General features: G+C 38.5%; 1 protein-coding gene across 3 annotated transcripts in view; it reads right to left on the reverse strand.

Moving 5' to 3' along the window:
* The window catches only part of side-VIII (sidestep VIII), a 142,617-nt gene extending 123,939 nt beyond the window's left edge, over positions 1-18,678 (reverse strand). For all 3 annotated transcript variants that reach the window (XM_066286857.1, XM_066286856.1, XM_066286855.1), the window contains exon 1: positions 18,390-18,678. In XM_066286857.1, the coding sequence (XP_066142954.1) occupies positions 18,390-18,498 (109 nt within the window). In that variant the 5' untranslated portion in view covers positions 18,499-18,678. The remainder of the gene's footprint in view (positions 1-18,389) is intronic.
* Between the last annotated feature and the right edge of the window lie 1,914 nt (positions 18,679-20,592).

Raw genomic sequence — 20,592 nt, forward strand, 5'->3', positions numbered from 1 at the left:
AAATGCCGCCATTCGATGGTATCAATTGTTGCAGTCACTCACACGGAGAGGTTTTTGTCTGGCGGGCCATATTTTTTCGACGTGACCAAATATCCGATTGTCAATGGCCAGAAGAATTTATAAGGTCGGATTGAGAGCCAGGAAAAACGACAACGCAGAATTAATCTTGCGGAAATATTACGATATCCCCTTGTGGGAAAATAAACGGGCTCTCAATGGAATGTAGTAAAATTATTAACATGGCAAATTGGACTGCCCTGAGCATTTTTCCCCCAGGGGACGACACGTCACGTCGACTTGAATATACCGCAGTATTCCCCACCTAATATTTCTCACACGTCTTCCGGTTCCCGATTCAGGTTCTTTTGGCCCAAACCCACTTTAGATCGAGACACCCCTGAATATAAAAAAGACATAATACGCCTTAAGCAGCGGGAAATAAATTTGTCAAAGCAAATTTCCGACGGAGGCCCCTCGACGTGAAACGTTACATAAGAAAATACCAGTTTTTCACCACCACGCACGTGTAAAATATGTAAAATATAGGACCCTCATCCGAATCCTCATCCGGCCTTTATCATCTCGGCCCTTGGAGTTATGCCTTTTTATTTGTCACCGGTTATATATTTTATGAAGATATATTCTGTGTCAGTTCGGAGTGCATTCTGATTTGCCCCATACGTGTTCCAATTGTAAGTTTCCAATAAATGCAATAAATTGAACTTCAGTCTTCCAAAATCTGTCATTAATTGAATATTTTAAATCGCTCAATAAACATTTGGGTCATGTTACGACCAGTTTGTGCACAATAATGTAGTTTTATCAAGCGTTTATTTAATTATTAATCTCGAATCAAATGGCCTATCTGCAGCCCATATAAATAACAGCTCATTTCTCCGGATGAAATATAGCCGATAATAAATTAAATTCGATTATAATCTCGGGATTTTTAATTTCCATTGCAGCAGATTTGTGCTGTTTTTGAAATTTTCTGACCAAAAATGGAACTTTTGGCAAATTTGAAGCATTAATAATTGCTCTCCGAGTAATATCAATTCATTGGAAAACTGGCGAATTAGCGAAAACTGAAGCGCTTCGGCATATAGCACTTAGTCAGCGTGCATTTAGTTGGCAAGTGCACCGAAGCCATTTAGGCAAATCGATTTGATTAAACTGGTAATTTATCTTTTGTGCCGAACCAACAAGAACAGGCATAAAATCAAAAGTGGAATTGGGTATAGCTGGGATTAATCGCATATGAACAATCATCAGTAGGAACAATAGAAACCTTGAAACGATGCTGCAATTCAAATGCTCTGTGCCTGAATGTCAACTTTAAAATTTGCTGATTTGTTACAAAATTGTCTACTGGGTCTTCTGTGAACAATATCTATTTAAAGGCATCCGTAGTCCCAAGCAATCTATATAAAACATCAATAATAAAATCAGAAATATAAAAGTTATCCCATATAAAATTTACAAAAATGTATGTCTTCGCTCGTTTGCTGTCTGAATCCTTCGAGAATAATTCAGTGTGGCGCGGATACTATGGAGCTCATCGAATTGATTAATTGAGCTATTTTAAGGCAAATTCTCCTTGGATTCCCGAGATATCGCCACTCCAAGCTTGAACAGTGCCAAAAAACAGATACATCTCCCCTTTGGAAATTGAGTCTTCTCCATTTAATTTGGCCTAGTTTCGCGAAAAGCCTTGGAATCTTCTGACCGGGACAATTTTGATCTATGCTTGACCGGCATATTTAACCTATCCCGAACTAACCTAACTGAAGGTTAGTATCAATTTTCCTTTCATCTGTTATCGCTGTAATTCTTAGATCATTTTTGATTTTAGATTAGATTTTTAGGCTTGGAAATGCAGTTTGACGCTCTCTCATCGCGAGACTTTGACATTAACTCAAAATGACTCATTATCTCGAAATTTAACACTTAATAACGAACTTTATGAATTTTGATCGTGATTTGTAAATAATATTCACCGGTATTGTTAATGACTTTGACTGTGAAAAATCATAATTCAAAGCGAGTTCCTGAAAATTAAACGTCGCGAAAGGGGCAAGAATAATCGCGTTAACACGAAGGTTGTGGCCGCTTAACCCAATAAAGAACAAAACCCCCGAACTTGAATTCGGCCTGTGAAATACGAGATTTAATAAACGGTTTCCGCATAAATCCGAGTCATTTTTGCGGAGAAGCAGTCAGCAACCCGGAACGCATGTAGGGAACAGCCGGGAATTATTCTACGTCTGTGTTTTATGTCGTACAAGTGTGCCATGTCATCTGAAAATTTTAAAATTAGGACCCTTTCGGGGTGAATTGATGGTGGTCATTTTTTCCGACCCCAAACTTGCTGAACCGGGCTCTCCAAAGGGGTGGACCCAATTTGCGATCAACGAGCAATTTATTCCGGGGCGAGATTCCAGCGAAACATCGAGTACTTTCGAAAAATATGATTGTTATTGAATTTTTATGAGGAGCTAGAGGAAATCTGGGATACGCCAATATCCTTTATCGAACTTTCCATAATGGTTACGTGTCGGATTTCCTCGGAATTTTTAAGCAAACGTTGGAAAGTTTGCCACAGACAACAAAAACAAAGTGCTCGGAATCCATCGATTTCAATAAAACTTTTTCATTTGCTCGGGGTTCCGGTAATGGCCTTATTTCCAGAAATGAAAAATAGAATCTATCCGGCTAAACAAATAATGAACAGGTTTATTTCGCTACAACATTACACGGGCTAATTTAATAACTCTTTTTGAACATAAATTCATTAACGGCTTACATTGCGAAGTGTGTTTAGGAAGACGCCGGAGGTCGCCTCGATATTTTTTTACTTATAAAAGAAATACGATTATTGCGAAAAAATCGGGAACATAGGAAGAAGAGTTTTTCATAGATTCAGAGAGGTTTATCCATTAATTGAAGATGTCTATCATTTCGTTTTCGGCCCGGATCAATACCTAATGTGGAAAAATTGTCTCCATACTCAATTTAACTCCCATAATTAAAAGCCGCATTTGCTAATTAGTTAATTATAAAACTCTATTGACGCAAACCCTCGCCTCCATCAATTACAAGCTATTAACTGAATGCCAAAATATATACGCTTTTCCCCTCACAGCTAATTAAATATTGCCCCGAAACGCATAATTTTTTCATCCATTCATGTAGAGTGCCCATATTTATTGCCATTAATTTTATAAAATTAAATGTGGAGCATAGAGCTAAATGAAGAACAGATTTCCGAATTGTGCACAATTATCAGACGAGATTGATTCTTCACGTGACCCTCAAAATATACTCAAATGAGACTTGCTCAGATTTTTCAAGGTTTCAGGACTTTTATGATCAAACCATACAGGTCCGATATATTTCTGATGGTGGTTGCGGAAATTTCAGGATATTCGGTTACATACTTTGGAATGAAAATCAATATGAACTGAGAAAATTTATCTGGACCCATCTCAGTCGTATACGAGACAGAGCGCGTATTTTTTCTCACGTTTGTTTACGCACCTATCACTGACTTCGTTTTGTACAGAATGGTCAGAGTTTATATGACAAAAAGACGAAGTTCAAGGCGCAGTGTATACAGGGTGTCCATTCAACAGTCCCACGGCCTCCCAAGAGTTTATTTGTGCTTTCAGAAAAAAAAATCAAATATGGAGATGCACGTGCGGCTACTAAAGGTAAATTTTGAAATTAGTGACACCCCTACAGGGTGTTTCAAAAAAGCGGGTGTAATTTTTTTCAAATGAAATCACCTCCGTTTTTTCCACTCGATAGAATCCTCGCTGGATACTGTGCTAGTTCCTAGATTTCTTTACCCTGGGGTGCAATGGCTCGAAGCTGTGACGTTTCAAAAGAAATTTTAAGCATTTGCAGTGCCTCCTAAAAAAGTTAACATCGCAGTTAGCTTAATTTAGATGTTGGTAATTTTAGGGTGAATTTTCATTTGAAATCGCCCTAACAAGCACGAATACTTATTTGACCAAAAATAGACACGGGATTCACGATGACGACTTTAAGTATCACCTTTCCAACTTCGACTTTATTGATTTTTTCAAAAATAACATAATATGTTTCTTATGACGTAAAATGAAAGAATATTCAATTTTCTTAATTTTCGTGTTCAGATTTTTAAACAAGAAAAAAAAGGATTTTGACTATCCTTCCTTCGCATCTAGTCCCTCCAAAGACTTTACAGGCGTCTTCAAGAACCTAGTAAGATAATTTTCAATAAAATCTTCTTGTTCTGGTGAAAGTAAAATGTTAGTGTAATTGCCAACCTTCTCGTGGAGATTCGCTCGAAACCTCGTGATTGATGAAACAGGATAAGCAAAAGAATGAACCCCGCCTCGTAGGGCACAGCCTGTGGAGAAAAATGGGTATTAAAATGGGGAGATGACAGGGCGTCATTAGTTCTTATTGCGATTTTCATGAGAGGGGAACCAAGCAACAGGGATAATCTATTCAAGGTTATCGATGCAAAAAGCGGCATGGGTTTCTTTGAGTCTTTGAGGCTGCAAAGAGCAATTTCCCCGTGAACCTACAGACGCTGTCGTCGCTAATGCTGAATATTGAAAACAATTCCCAGCTCTATCACAACTTCATCAAAGAAGTTTACATAGGTTGTCTCTTGTTCGGAGGAGGAAATAGAAAATGCCATACTAAAGTAGTTAGGTAACAGCGGGTTCGCCTCGAAAGCATAAGGGACGACACAAAGCCGGTCTTCATCCCACGGGATATTGTTTAAGTCAGCTTATTTGCATTGTTATTAACTGCGTTACTCCCGGACCAATTTAATTATTCCATAAAAAGTCAGCTTCAGCAAAAGTTTTAACTATTACACATTACTGATTGATTGAGCAACTAAGTTGGTGCAGGGGAGGACGGGGCTTTACAGCATATCTCAATGATGGCCTTCCATTACTGTGGGGAAATATTTGCTTTAGTATAGACTTTAATAAGCACTCTGATTAAAAGGGGGCTCGGGCTGTGGTGTAATTCTCCGGGGGATTTAGCGGTTAATGCCAAGCCAACGGTTTAAGTAAGTAGTCATATTTGACCCTTATCGATTCTAACATGAATATGTCTGTCGATCTGCCTATGCTTTATACAAATATCTCACACGTAACACTTTTTCAACATGCAAATGCTATTTAAATAAGACTTTCAATTAGGACCTCAACGTCGGCCATTTTTGCAGCACTAATCAGCTTGTCGCCGCTGTGCCATTTTAACGAGTCTTGCATATTAATGTCTCACATGGATTTACATGAGGATGCAATTTTTTTTTCAAACGGCGAGCAAACAAAAACATTGTTTTAGTTCTTTTTTTGAGTTATTATGAAGAGCCACAGTAAGAGAATAGCGAAAACTAGTTAAAATTCGGAAATAGAAATTCGTTCTCTGGGGGAGATGATAGATCAGTTACATGACTCTTGCTTTGATAAATGAGTCGTGTCTCCACGTGCCCACCGGGCATCTACTTGCAAAACTCAAACAAATACGTGGAAAGGAACCAGTTAGATGACTCACCCGTGTAGAGCGTCTTCCGGTTTGTCGCAAATTCTTCCCTTCCTTGTTACGTACCCTTTTATTATATATTCGGAAAAAAGGTGTTTCTAAACGCCTAACCTTCGCCCTTCCATGGACAATTCATCGACAAGTAAATTCCGAATATTTCATTTCAAATTCAACCCTGGAATGCGCATCTCTCGACCCCAGAAACATTAAAATTTATCAAGTCCCCTTTAAACGAGCCCCACTTGAACCCGGACCCATTTTTGAGGCTTTTTCCGCATTCCGAAGGATAAGAAAATGTTGAATTATATAGTAGATTAAGATTAATCCGTGGATTTATGATTGCTCCCCTTTATTTATTAAAGGGGCTGCATTAATTTCAGCGCTTTTTTGTGTCATACTGCGAGGCCTATAACTTGAACACTATAAATCTTAAGAAAATGGCCTCCTTGAGGCTCTATCCGCACACATACACAATTTTCGATAGATACGATCGCCAATTCGACAAAGAGAACAAGTTCAGATTATCTTGGGTGCTGCTCCCGTATAATCAGACAATCATTTATCATGTGATTTTCTCTGGAAAAAACCACTTAGGTAATGATGCAGTGGCCGTTCGGCTGAAATGATTGATTAATTGAAACTTTAAGGGAATGTGTAGGTATAGTAATTGATCCGATTTGGAACTTATAGACGTGCGAAGCAACTACTTGGAAAGTAATGGGAAGATGGAAAGCCTTCCTAACTGGCATTACATTTACTGTGAGATTATTGATTTACAGCTCGCAAGATGTAAATTTTATGGACAAAACTGTCGTAAAATTGTTTCCTTTACAAGACGTGCCTACAACATAAAGCCTTTCAGGGTACTTAAAAAGCGACTTTCAGCGGCAGCTTATCACAGTTTTATGATCTTCCTCAAAGGAAATAAATCACAGTGCCCTTCGTTTCTTGTCTCCAGGCTTTTAAGATGGCTAATTAGTTTCTACCCGGGGGTAAACAGATGAAATTGCTACATAAGGCACGTCATGTGTAAAAACCTAATAATCTCAGGGTATAAAATTCAATGTGCACACATTGGACTTTTGTGTCTGCCCGTAAAACTTATATGGCCTTGGCGGAATTGAATTCTATATTTGTGTATTATCAGATATAAAAATTTTAGAGCTTTTTGCTTTTGTGCTCAATAGAAGAAAGCCGTTTAAATTTTCATGGTGTTTATATCGTTTACAAAAAAAAAACAAAAAAAAACAAAAAGTCTCCGACTTCTGAAGACTGTTGACAAAGATTTTCGCCCGAGTCTTGCAATTCCACCCCTCCGAAAGCTCTATTTGTGTGTGAGGCGTAACTCCCAAATAGAATAAAAGAAAAAACACTTTTAAGTGACTTTAATGTAACTTCCTTGGACAAAGTTGAAATAACGTCTTCAGAAAACCTTAAAACAACTTATTAATGATAACAGCAAAACCAAATCCTTTTGCTTTTTACTTTTGCGTTACATAGTTTTTGCAGAAGTCCAAATAACTCGAATTTGTCTGGAATATATTGGAAAGTATCCATATTATTATGAAAAAAATTCAAAATACTTTTCGTGGAAATTTTATCGCCCTCAAGGAAATTTCTATGAAGTTACAAATGTGTATCTCCACATTCAAGTTAAATAGCGTTTTTTAGGGACGTAATAGTAATGCCTTTAGATGATATTTTAATAACGTTTTTAGACGACCTTCACAGAACATCTTTAGTGCCACCTGAAAAAGAATGTCACTGATACTTAAACACAGGAAGAGAGTTTCTGAAATACTTAGAGCAGTTTACACGACATTTTCAATTTTCTTCCATTATTGAGAGACATTCTCTGATTTCCAGCGAAGAAATAAGGAAAGAATTACGTAAAAGTGTTGGAAGGCGATTAAGAGATTATCAGGTTTCAGGAACCTCGTGGCCATCCTTAATCCTTTCAATCCTAAAAATGAAATTCCGGATGGAGAAGGATCCTGCAGAGAATACAGAAGGGTCTCATTACATCGGGGTTGGCAAAACCCATGTTATTATTTTATTTTTTAACAAAATATATGTTTTAAATTGTAGAAAATATTTTGTTTTGCCTTAAATATATTTCAAACATATTTTCAAAGTCAGATTTTAAATATTAGAGAACAATTTTAAGTTTTCGTTCCATCTCAGATTACTTGCGAATCCAGGCTCCAGACGTACTACTAGTTCATGTTTTTATCACACCCACCCGAGTTAGGTAAATGAGGATATTATGACATTGCGGTGTTTTTCTCAGATCACTCGACTTTATCCGTATTTTTCATATCCCGTTTCGGATGAGGAGTGTATTTATTTGCAGAGTAACATAATCTATAAAGGACCACTGTAATTTTACCTTTAGAGAAAGGTTGGAAAATACCTGGTCAAAAGAAAAACTTTTCCGAATAACTGTTCAGTTGAAGTAGTCAACTGTCACTGTCATTTATGTCACATATGTCACGCATTCTGTCATTATTGAAGTTAAAAGTCAAAGTCACAAACCTCTGGGCAAATTCGATATGCCTTTTCCCTCTTGATCAAATATTTCTGCTGTAATTTGCCAATTGCGAAATTTCCATTGCAAAACCATTTTTTTTTTCTATCTTTCGTCGCTTCATTCGTCAGGAAGCGCAGGTGTCATTCTCGGTCGGTCCAAACGGACCTACTGCTAAGTTTAAACATACCTTAAACATAGTTCAAAACCTAAAACCATGTCTGTAGCAAACCAGTATGCCGAAATTTACCTCGTTCAGTCATCCTGTCTCAAAATGCCCCAAACCTCCCCCTTCAAATGCACCTCTGTTACACCCCATAGAATCCAATCAAAGTGGCTCGTCACACATAACTCGGTCCATATCAAAACGTATTTGCATAGACGACAACAAGATAAGCCCCGGACAGGATTGACACAGGCCCTCTTCGAAAGCGGCTTAATACCGAGTGTGTCAACACATCGAGTTAGCTCCAGATAAATTAAATATAATCTGGTTAGAGGGGCTTAAGAACATAATTGAGTTAGGTCAGAGGCTGTGCCAGAGGTGAGCAATTTGCGTGTTACACGCTCCCAATCAAATCGATTCGATTGTTTTTGGGTGAATTGTTCTTTAGCGCTGAAATGGTGATGCATAAAGGTGTGGCCCCTGAATGGGGCTTTTTGTAGCTTTGGCGGCGAAAAAGGGGCGAGGATCTTTTGTGCCGTTTCATTGACTTTTGTGCATTCGTCAGAGACAATAAAGCATGTGCTGGGATAATACAAAGCGGTGTTAAGGCAGTTAAGGGTCGGCCATCCAGTCGCAGTTAACTAAGAGATCTTTGATTAGTTAAAAGAGTTTGGTCACCCAATTTATCTCCCATACCTGCTTGTTAAGACTGAGGATTATGCATTAAAATGATGTGCCCCGTCAAGATGTATTTCAACAGATAAGATAGGTGTGTGTGTGTGTGCATGTGTGTGTGTGTATGATGAGCCCTGATATAGTCGATGCATAATAGCACTTAATTCCCTATATTTGCATTTATTCGTATACGTAGGCTATTATTAGGTGTCCTCTGCCATACTTAATCACAATTCTTTTGTTGACCTCTTTTGACAGGTCCTCTATCTTCAGAAAATTCAATCCTCGACAATGGTACTAATCCCGTCTCGATTCCAAAGGAAGATGGGTCGCAAATTAAATTATCCCAAAAGCCTCGCACCTGTTCAAAGACAGCAGACAATTTGGTCCAGGAAGTTTCCAGTAACTATTACAAGTAAGCCCGATGATAAATTGCGCCAAGCATTCCCGGTATGTGTTCCGAGCTTAATATATGGTGTCGTACATCATGTATTACTCTCTGTTTTGTGAAACGTAGGTACTTATTATGTTCCTGGAACGAAAACTTTTCCAACCTCCCTTTCCCGTCTTGTCCCTCGCTTCCCCGCCATGGCACAGACAAAAAAGAAAGTTGGTGCAAATATTTCAGCTGCTACGTGTCGACTTTTTGACGGCTCTTTCAGCTCTATATATTGTGATATACGGACTACGTTACACCCGTACAAAGCACTAAATGTTGGCCTGATTTAAGCCACTAAAGTGAAGAAGTTGAGCATTCCCCAGCGTCATTTATCCAGTAAGATTGGGAACTCGAGAGACCTCATCAAGTTGAAAAGAAATATGGGAGGGGGCAGGGGGGAGGAAGCATGTTTTTCAACCCCATAACGATCCTGGCTATTGCGGATGAGATAAATAAGCAATTTGCATTTTTTGACGACTTTTGTTCGGGGGAAAATCGATAAGCCTTGGCTGCGGGTTTGAGATAGAGCCGATTCTATGCCACTGGGTCTTTATATTCATTCAAACTAGGACATAACAATACACATGAATAAATAGCTCGGTATATGAAGAAAATAATAATTTAATCTCGTCCAATGGATTTCCCTGAAACTAAACCATTTTCAACTCGGTTGCTTGAAATAATGTGTAAAATATTCCTATTTACCCTTGAACAACCCGAGAACTGTTTACTTAATCCTAACACAATGGCTTTTTAAAATATGAGCTGATTGGACTGGAACAACAAAATTCGCTTTTTAGGACACATTTCGGCAACTTCGTTCTCACGTTTGTTATTTTTTAATTAACCTCCATCCCAAGTTATCCAGGTTCAGCCCGCAAATTAATTTTTCTGCTTCGTGGGATTTTTTTGCCTAAATTAGTCTAAATTGCTAACGTTTCCACATCATCCAGATATGTACTCGAAAGTTTCATTTCATTGAAAACGATCGATTATTTTGATAGGAAACTCTTGAAAACCACCCCTCAAATGACGCTGAAATTACATATTATTCTTCAGCTTGCTGAGAGCTACTCAAGTATTCAGAATATTCCTTTATGGGTCCAATGTCTCAGTTCACTTTAAAATTGCTCCGCAAAATAAATCTACTGCTTTTCTTATGAACCCCCTCTACTTAACGAAACTATGGTTTATCCGTCAGCACCTGGGGTTCTTAACGGGCAATTATTGGCCTGTCGAAAGATTCATAGACGGAGCTAAGCACCATAAATTTACTTAAGTGAATGGATTTAGAAAGAAAGTTCAGATTTCTCGGAATAGTGATAAATTAGTGAGTGAGGGAGAGTGGGGGGAATGGGGGAGAGGGAGAAGAAAACAGAGAAGGAGAGGAAGAGGGAGATTGGGTGAAAAGAGAGGGAAATTCAGGGAATATACGCGATCTGCAGGTTAAAACTGGGAGGCGGTGAGGATCTCATAAATCCGAGCGAAGGTCTGCGAAAATTGGAAACAAAGAGAAGATTTCAGGAGCGCGCTCTTCCATGCTGTTCTTCCTTGAGTTGAGAAAGAAAGCAGAAGATCTGATCTTTCGTCTATACTCTAGATTATACCCATCGCAAATATCGAATACGAAGCAATTTAAAAGACTGACAATACTCTTCATTGATCCATGTTATTTTCGTAGTTGATAAAACAATTAATCAAGTTTGATCTTTTAACAACTTTTACTACTACATTTTTAATATGGATTAGTTTAATCTAGTAAATGTTCTGTTTTCTTCTTGTTCCACTTTGCCAATTGCCCGATGGCAGGTTCCTCAGTGAATCATCCGTAGATGCGAATCGTTGTCCTCCCAGTTAAGAGGGCGCGCTCTAATTACCTCATTGAAAACGTTCCAATTAAGACCCCCTCTATGATCTGATCGGATTGGTAATAACAAATAAACATTGATTAATCGAAACAACAATTATCCGGTTCGATTGTATCGCTGTCGGTGGCCTAATTACCCGAAGAAGTTCTCCAAGGCAAGGTACATAATTGGAATTTGGTGCATTACTGTAAAATCGACGACCGCTCGAGGAACTTTCGGTAATAAATTAATTACTCCGGCAGAACTTCCCCGTGCATGTTCGTTTCCAGAGCTTTCGAAAGCTCCCCCAAAGGAAACTTCTTTCAATTTTCGGACTTTACACGACTTATATGCTTTAAAGTTGAGCCAATTGTTTTTGTACCTTTGAGCGTTTGGAAAATGCAGTCTTTGGTATCCACGTACGTTAGTCCGACCTCAAAATGCTTATTACAAAATGGGGACTTCGTTACTATTTTCAAGCGAAAAACATGTGCCATAAACCTCGAATTCATTGTATTCAGTGGAATATTCACGCCTTGCGTTTATTTACTATACATGAGGGAAGTATCAATAGCTATTGAATCCTTGGTGCTTTTGTGTCATCGAAGCCTACTGTCGGCAAATTTCCATTTAAAATTGTAGGGAAATTGCCGATTTTTTACTGGGCGCGACCATTCAATGCAAAAGTTCTCATTTTGCATAAAAATACATCGAGGAAACCAATCAAATTCGGGGCCAAAGAGACACAATACGACAAGCATCTTATTGGATACAGGTAATTTACCTCTCAAATCTCCGCAAGTAAATATTCTGGAGCAGTACAAATTGATAAAATGTCAAGCATTGTTAGAAACTTAAAGGCAATCTTAGGCACTAATTATATTGAGGAAACTTTGAGGGGAAACTTTCGTAAACTCCATCTGTTTCGCGGTCGGATAAAATTACAATACAAAACATCGTCCTCCTTGATAGTTTAGCTTAAGGTAACTTAATTAACGTTACATGGGCCCGCAAAATTTCCTGCCTTATTAAGAACTTTCGTTGACATTTATTGAGTTTCTTTTCGGCGTACTGTCCTGAATATTCATCAAAGAGTAAACGAGATAAACCACAGCTCCCAACAATGGCCCTTTTCGATCCCCGCTTAAGCCCTTGGCAAAGCTGCAGCAACACATATACATATACCTTTTGTTCCGGATTAATGAAATGGGTCGTTTTACCAGGGTCAGGGGCGGAGATTAAGTTTCTCGAGATAACTAAAATCTACCAAGCATATATCTAAAACCAACATTGACACAAGAAATTGTGAACTTAAAGAAGTGCCCTATCAGTATTTGCTCAACAGCAATAATCGATTCATCAACTGTATGTCTGATACATCTAAGGAATTTTTATATTAAAAAAAATGCAGTGGCGTTGCGGTAAAACGTATACTAGTTGGTTCAGATTTGATGAAACCTGATCTGGGACAAAAAAAACAACATACATAATTAAATCCATAATTTAACGCCATCGAAAGACATGAGAACCCGATAAGGTCATTTAATATGTGCGTCAAGTGGCCACCTTGGAAATCGTGCCCGGTTTCCATTCATTAAATGAAAAGGAGGTTTGTGTAAAAGGAAACTGGTCTAAATTGAGATGTGAACGAATATTTCCTCGACTCAGGGCCGGAGTGGGATTGTTGGGCATTGTTTAGGGGCGGTGAGCCAGGTGGTCCAAGGCAATTACGAAGTTGCAATGCTCTAAATTGTTTAAGGAATTTAATTCAATAGCTGGTGGTGAATGTAATTTAGAGATAATGGAAACACTTACATTAAATTTTGGACTACAAAACGGCATTAAAGTTATTGGCGCAGGTCGGCTCAGAAAGCGGTATGCAAAAACTCGCTGTAAATGTAAGTGACAGCGAAGCATTCATGGGTTGACAGGCGACGTTATTGTCAACGTTCAACAATGTCATAACAATGTCATAAAAGCGGTATGACAGCGGATAATTATTAATTTTCGATGAGTGTTTGAGACATTTTTGTCAAGGGATAATGCGGATTGATGAGTTCATCGTTTGTTGGGTTCCGATCGCTATGTTTCGAGCATCCTTCGGAAAACTGTTCAAAGAATGTTAAGGCCTCATTAAACACTTTTACAATAATTCCATCTAAGTAGCACATAATTCAATTGAATAGCACTCAAATAAAAATCCTGCCGATATCCCCATGACTAGCCCTTTTTTGTTTTTGCCCAGCACTAATAAGAGGGCTGCATACAAAGCCTGCTAACGCGACTTTAATGGGCGGAAGTCTCATCAATCATATTACTGTTATTCTAGAAAAATCAAGAGCCACGATCGATGAATCCCATTCAGGATAATTCTTGCCTATTTACCAACCATGAATGACTTATTTACGAGTGTTTGATTTATTGTCCAGACTCCCAAAGAAAATCTAATTAAGGGAAAACTGATCGAGCGCTGAAATGGGGATTTTTTACCTCGAGACTTCGAAAATGGCTGTTATTGACTTGATTTCTTTTTGTTCCCCTCGAATTGATGAATCCCTTTTTACCTGGGGATTAATTATTGCGGTCGGTGACAAAAGTTCTTTGGAGCTGCATAAGAAGTTTCCATTACAGCCCCGCGAGGGCTTCGCTACAGCTTCAATTTAATATTTAATAACCTCACCGAGATTTTTTAATTATCTCGCATAAGTTTTTTTTGCTCGGCTAATGAAAACGTTACAAAAATTAATTGCTCTGCTCAAATGCTGGCAAATCATGCATAAATTGTCCTTTACACTGCGAAAAATCTGAAAGTAACGCTGCTGCTTGTCAAGAATTGGCGCCAAGTGCATAATATACGTTTAAAGGCCAATAGTTCCCAGGGTTATAAATTATTAATTACGTTGTTCTAGTACTGAATTATTTATTGTTACAAACAAGTGGAATTGATTAAGTAAGTTATGCACGCTTAGAACCAATGACGCAATTAAAAAGTGCCGACTAAGGCAGAAAAGGAATCTCCTTGCCTTAGCTGCGTCTCTTAAATATTCATGGAGCTCTCCATTTCGTCTTGATGGCACACACTCATAATCTGTTTCCATGACTCGGCAAATTTCAAAACAAAACCTCCCTTTTTATTATCCCTTCAAAAAGAATGAAAGAGCCTTTTCGACTCTACAGTTCTTTTTAGTCGGGCATTAACACCGTCCCTCTGAGTCTTGTCCCGCCTCTGATTCTACCGAAAAATTGAACATCGGATTATGTTGTAATAAGTTAGGAATTAGTATAAAGACGGGACATCAAAGAGGGCAAATATTGGGGGAACGCTAACCGAGTTAACTATTACAAAATGGAATTTCTCTCTGCCAAATAATTTAATTTTATTCTGCGGCAAAATGGATGGGTAAACAAAGTTTGGGAAAGTTTTACCTCTAACTTGCTGTATACAATCACATACAATACGAGGAATCATGTTCAGCTTCAGCTAAGAATTCAAATAAATCTTGATTTTATCCCTAATATTGACTGGATTCTTTGATGCTTAACTCAGTATAGGAATATAAACAAGAGAGGAAAAATCGTCGAAGATAAGATTCGGCCACTAAAACTTTGAAAATTGAGAGACAAGAGATAGAGCAACCATAATGTCACAATAAAGTCTCCCACCGCTTATACAGAGGCGTCCGCTCCCATATATACAGTTTGCGGTACGAATTGTAAATTGCCAGAGAGAGGGTAGAACAGACAAAAACAGAGCTGTTAAAATATTCCCATAAACAGTTGTCTAATCCTTATAGTTTGCTGAATTTTAAGCTATTTTCAGCTGTACTGGAATTTGTCGTAATTGTAGAAAATTCGAGGAAAAATATCGAAGGACAAAGAATACCGTCTGGAAAAGAAAACGCAGTGATGCTATTCCTATATTTTGCAATTATGAAGTTGCTAAAAATGATTGAAGCACAACAGAAAATTTGGAAAAGGAGAATATTTTGGATAGAATCACGCCTGACTGAGAGTTTAGAACAATCGCAGCTCGAAAAGAACCAGATAGAACCATTGAAGCATACCAACAAAATGTCTTTTTTGTTCTGATTAATCTGAAGGAAGGGCGGCATTTTCCCTCTCGACGTCTAGAATTTTTTTAACTTCGGTGACGATTTCTTTAATAAAGAAAAGAGATTGAAGAAGCAAACTTAGAGCTGATAGAATTTTCGAATAAATTTCAACGTTTTTGTGGACACAAAGGAGACTGTCTGACACCCGATCCTCCAGTTCCAGAGCTTGCATAAGTCGCTGGGAAAGCCCAAAGAGGAAAACTCGCTGAAGATGAAAAGAGAGAGAGAGAGAGAGAGAGAGAGAGAGCTTAAATTTCCAAATAAACTCTAACCGTGCTCATGAGTTTCCGGATATAGAGCCAGTTATTTTCAAATTTATAAGTTTGAATAACTGACCGAAGAAAAGAAGGGAGTAACGCTTGAACAATAATGGATAGAGCTGATGCAGAGACAAATAATTTCATCATTGTAATGGTTATTTACGTAATAAGTACGGAATGGTTGATTTTATGAGTCGAATCAATTTATGGCCGAGCGTGCTTGCAAGCGATAAATGGATGAATCGAATAAAACCGATTTCGAAATTCCAGAATATGTCAGAAGCACTCACGTTTTTTGAGCATGCGTCTAATAATTATTAACGTCTCAACCATCCAATTCTGTGAAGGCCCTCCTAAGGCCTCAAATTGATTAAGCGTAAGCAAGTAAGGCTATTAGTCAGCTACCTTGGAGTTTCTCTCGCTTAATTAGATATTTATTACACAAACTCCCCTCGTCATTTTCAGAGTTATTGAATTATTTATAATTGATATTCGATAAACCTTTTAAGGCGAAAGTGTGTTTTCTATTGTCAAACCATCCTGACATTAATTAATCCAGGAAAATCTTCGTTGTTTCCTTTAGGAATTCTTTTTATGTCCGAGAATGAAGCAGTGGCAGAAATTTGTTTTAATCGAAGAAGGATGTTTTAATTTTCCAGCAGAACAAGTCAAAACTGAAAACTCGACACATTAAGGCCGGCTTAATGCTCCCAGTTTAATTCAGACCCCGTAAAATCCGATTAAGTGCATTTAAGCATATGTTGACCGAAGGAGTGTAGTTTTAATTAGAGGATGTTTATTGGCCTGCATGATGCAGGCCCTATTAGATACTTAACTGAATTCGTAATGATGGCCAAAGGTAGTTCACCTGCCCGAAAGAATTGCCCAATAAACTTAAAATGCCTGGGAATGGAAGTTTCTAGACACCATCAATTTCCACTAAACTATCGTCTTATGTATTTATTTAGCGAGCCCCCAGGGAGCACTATTATGTCCTGTATCTTTCGAGGAATGGATGTAGTTTATTCCACGAAGGGCTCGTTTAAGGCGGATCCCTATAAATTTAAGAAAAAATTCCACGCTTTGATTGAACCTTCCTGCTGCACTCTGATGGTTTAGTATAACGAGTTTATTAATTGCTTTAGCTCGGGTCTGTAATTAGATCATTGGAAAAGAAGTATACAATAATTTATTCATTATAGAAATCTAGGAAATGACAGTTTCTGGTCATTAACAGCTCTGGCCTTATAGCGAACAGATTCCTGCGAAGATCAAGATTTCAATCTTAATCTCCGCAGGATTTCTAACTCAGCAAGTGTTAGACATGAGCCCATTTTTTCCCTGCCAATAGGAAATAACATCTCCTTGAAAACTGAACTTAAGTGAGGATACAGTTTGAGGGTTCAGTTAAAGGCGCCTATCTAAAGTCGAAACAAACTGAAACGCAACCGATTAAGAGCATAAACCTGGTTAATTAATGGGTCTCTTAATTGCAATAAATTGCATGTCCAATGAGGCAAGGAAATCGAGGTGTAATCTCGTAACATCGAGCTATTTATTATGATATGAAATATGTAAGTTTACCTGTGTATCAGTGATTTAATCTTTTGATGTTAGGCAGTGGTGATCCTAAATGTAAATAAAGAAAAAGAGCCTTGACTTTGCCGAAGGGTGTATGCATATGCTAAGCAGGGTAATAACGCGTTTGGAGTGTTTAAGGTTTCTACCTCTTGTTTATCAAACACTGTAGGTGTCAAGGAGCAACACTAAATGTTTAAACGCTTGTTGGAAAATATTTGGCAACGAAACAATTAAAATATATCTAAAGAATAAAAAATGCAAAAATATACACGGGGATCCATTTAACATAAAAAAAAACTAATTCTATTGCGCTTTTTGGGGCCAATTCACGAAGGTTGAAATATTACAATTTTCACTCTATACAGATCCTTTTATCTTATAACTTTTGGGCTTAAACTGTTGCGCGCGTTCTCTCTCCCTCTCTCTCGATCATATAGTATAGGTATAATTACTGGCCAAGGAAATTTGGGACGTCCTATATATAGCAGTGCTTATTAACGAGAGGGAGACAGAGAGATAGAGATAGAGAGAGAGAGAGAGAGAGAGAGAGAGAGAGAGAGAGAGAGAGAGAGAAAAGTACCAAGAACAGATTGAAGTGGATGAGAATGAAACAAAATAAAAGCAACTCTTCGAATGATTGCCGAAGGAATTGATGGTACCGTCGAGGAAACTCCTTGCTGCGATTTAATCAATGCGTAAGAATTTCTAAAACAATTTTATGGGATGCTGGAGGGGAAATTTTTACCAAGCACTGATAAGATCAGACAAAACCGCGCAAAGTGTTATCTTCAATCTTTTCGGATGTGATACAGGCTTCTAACATTGCTGAACATCATTGTCTCAGTTTAAAATATTATGGGAGTTCCTCCCGGAAATTCGGTAAATTCAGTGTCAGGCCCAGACATGAAAGAGGTCCAACTTATGAGGAACTTCACTTTAGGCACACATTGTGTCTGGTATTTAGACTTTTGGAGCCTGGAAAAAAATTAAATTTCGCACATAAATTTTTTTTTATGTTTTAATTTTTTCCAAAAATTTCAAGCAGACTAAAAAAATCTAAAAAATAACTAGAAATAAAAAAACCTTCGGATTTTTTTTTTGTTATTTTTTTTTTCAGTTAAAAAAACATGTTTTTCAGATGATATTGGCAGGTAGCACCCTTGAGCCATTGACCCCTTAGGAGTTTTCTTGGATTTACTCCAAATAAAAATGACAATAAAAAAATGCATTACCAGCTTCCTCATCGCCGTTGGCGACCCCACTGAATCCAGAGCAGCATCCGAACGCCACCAACACCAAAATCTGTATCAGTCGCCAAAGCACTAACCGCACCATTTCCATAGTCACCAGCGCAACCAGAAAATCTCACAGGACAATCAATTATGACGTCATACACCGAACCACAACCACCACAACATCTCAACCGAAGAAGGAAAACAGCGGCGGAAATCAGGAAATTCGCGCGAGACGAGAGCGCAACCGGATCGTCGAGCTCTTCGGCGGAGCAGTAAGCACAGCAGCGGACGGTTTGCCACTGCCGAAGTCCCGGCAGTGGCCCTAAACGGGAGGAAAGCTGGACCAATAGCGGACGGGCCGATAAGCGCCGAACGCCTACGATCCGGCTGGTGGTTGATGGTAAATCTCGGACCTCGACCACTTCTTCGGCGAAAACGACCAAAGAAGAGGTTGTGGTTTTGGTCGGTGATCATTGGTTGCGGATTTTTTTGGTTGAACATGAATGAGGTTGTGGTATGCGTGGGTAGTACCAATCTCTACCACACTTAAACCCAAGTTGGTAGAGTGATTATGGTCTGAAGTCTGAGCCGATTCAGTTCTAGGTTTAAATTCGTAAATTAAGTCATTAGATAAATATCGTTGTTGCCAACTCCATAGAGACTGCAAACAATGGTGACACTGGTGCGCCTAGTACCATCCGGTACGACTCTGGTTTTCAATAAACTATGCTGCAAACCACAATGGATATAAAAGACACTTAAACTGATAATATATGATACTGTACAGAGGCGTCGTAAATTTCGTTGGAACTTGAAATATTGCAATATCGAAGGATTTAGATGTTGACCATTTCCTATGTTAACCTAAAAAACAGGCGTTGTACGCCTCTGGTTGTCCCGAAATAATCCTGTAAATTACCGCGGGTATGAAATAGAGTTAAAGCGAATATATAACGCCGCGCACAGTGGCGTAGCATCCAGGATACAGGAATTGAATTGGCATTTCCATTTTCTGGTTTTTAAGTGAAATATCTGGTTTTTCCACTCTGTTTTTTCGTTTCATAATGTGTTTTGTTACATTTGTCCCTATTGCCAAATAGCCGGCAATCGGGGAAGTCAAAACATCAAATTGGCAATATAAGGGAGTTTAGTGTCTTTGATTTATCTATCTGATCCCAGATTAAAAGCGAGATAAGTGATAAGTTTTTTATTCGTTTTCGGCCGGAAAATGAAATTGAAACTCGATTTTATTGGGCTGTTTGTTCCGGCTAACTCGCTCGTAAATAATAAAAAAGTGTCGCTCCATGATAAACAGAGCTTAGCGATGAAGCGAATTTTGTCCATTTTTTCTCCTTCTAGCTGAGTTTTGTGCTAAATCTATTTGAGAAATTCTTCAGCTCGACATGCATTAGAAATGCCGAAAGATGGGCAAGAAGGCAAACTCTCGAAAACCGTTAAAGCTGTAGGCTTTACGTGCCATTGGACATAATAGAAAGTGCTTTCGCCATGTAACAAGATGTTTAAATTTTACTGGAGAATATGGTATTTAAGGTATTAAGTTTAAGAAACTTCAAACAGTTGTAATCTGCTCCAAACAGGCGTAAAGCTTTCAGGGCAGCGCCTCTACTAAGGGCCACTGAAACCTGACAAGTTGCCGGATGTTAAAGGGCTTGATCCTTTTGTAGGAAATCCGCGGTCCATACAGCACTAAATTAATTAATGGGCCAAGGTGCGGAGCAAGAAACTCACGTTTTGACAATAAAACGTTTCGGCCGAGTGGTATCGATTGAATCCCTTATATAGGAAAAAAGCTCCCTTGCGTCATCCCTTCAACAAATCCAAGAGTGGCAAATCATTTATCACTCATTTTTAACGGTTCCAGACAAATTCATTTTGTTCGCAGCGTTATGGAGTAAACAACGGATTCCCGATCCTTCTCTAAATCTTTTTCCGCCCGGGGTGATGCTGATAGTTATTAAAAGAGCCTTTTGAGCTTCCGCTCACGTTTTTGCCTGTTCTGGCCTGATGGACCGTTATGAATCTCCTCTGCTCCCGTTTTTTTTCGTTTGGATGGAAATATTGCCTTCTACGTGCCACAATAAAACCATACCTACCCATAGGGGGTAAATAGAGAGGTTGACTTTTAATCGAGCCAAATGAGCGCAAACTAGCTGTCACCCTTTTTCAGTCGAATTAAAGA

The sequence above is a fragment of the Euwallacea fornicatus genome, chromosome 10 (genome assembly GCF_040115645.1).
Source record: "Euwallacea fornicatus isolate EFF26 chromosome 10, ASM4011564v1, whole genome shotgun sequence".
Taxonomy (NCBI): Eukaryota; Metazoa; Arthropoda; class Insecta; order Coleoptera; family Curculionidae; genus Euwallacea; species Euwallacea fornicatus.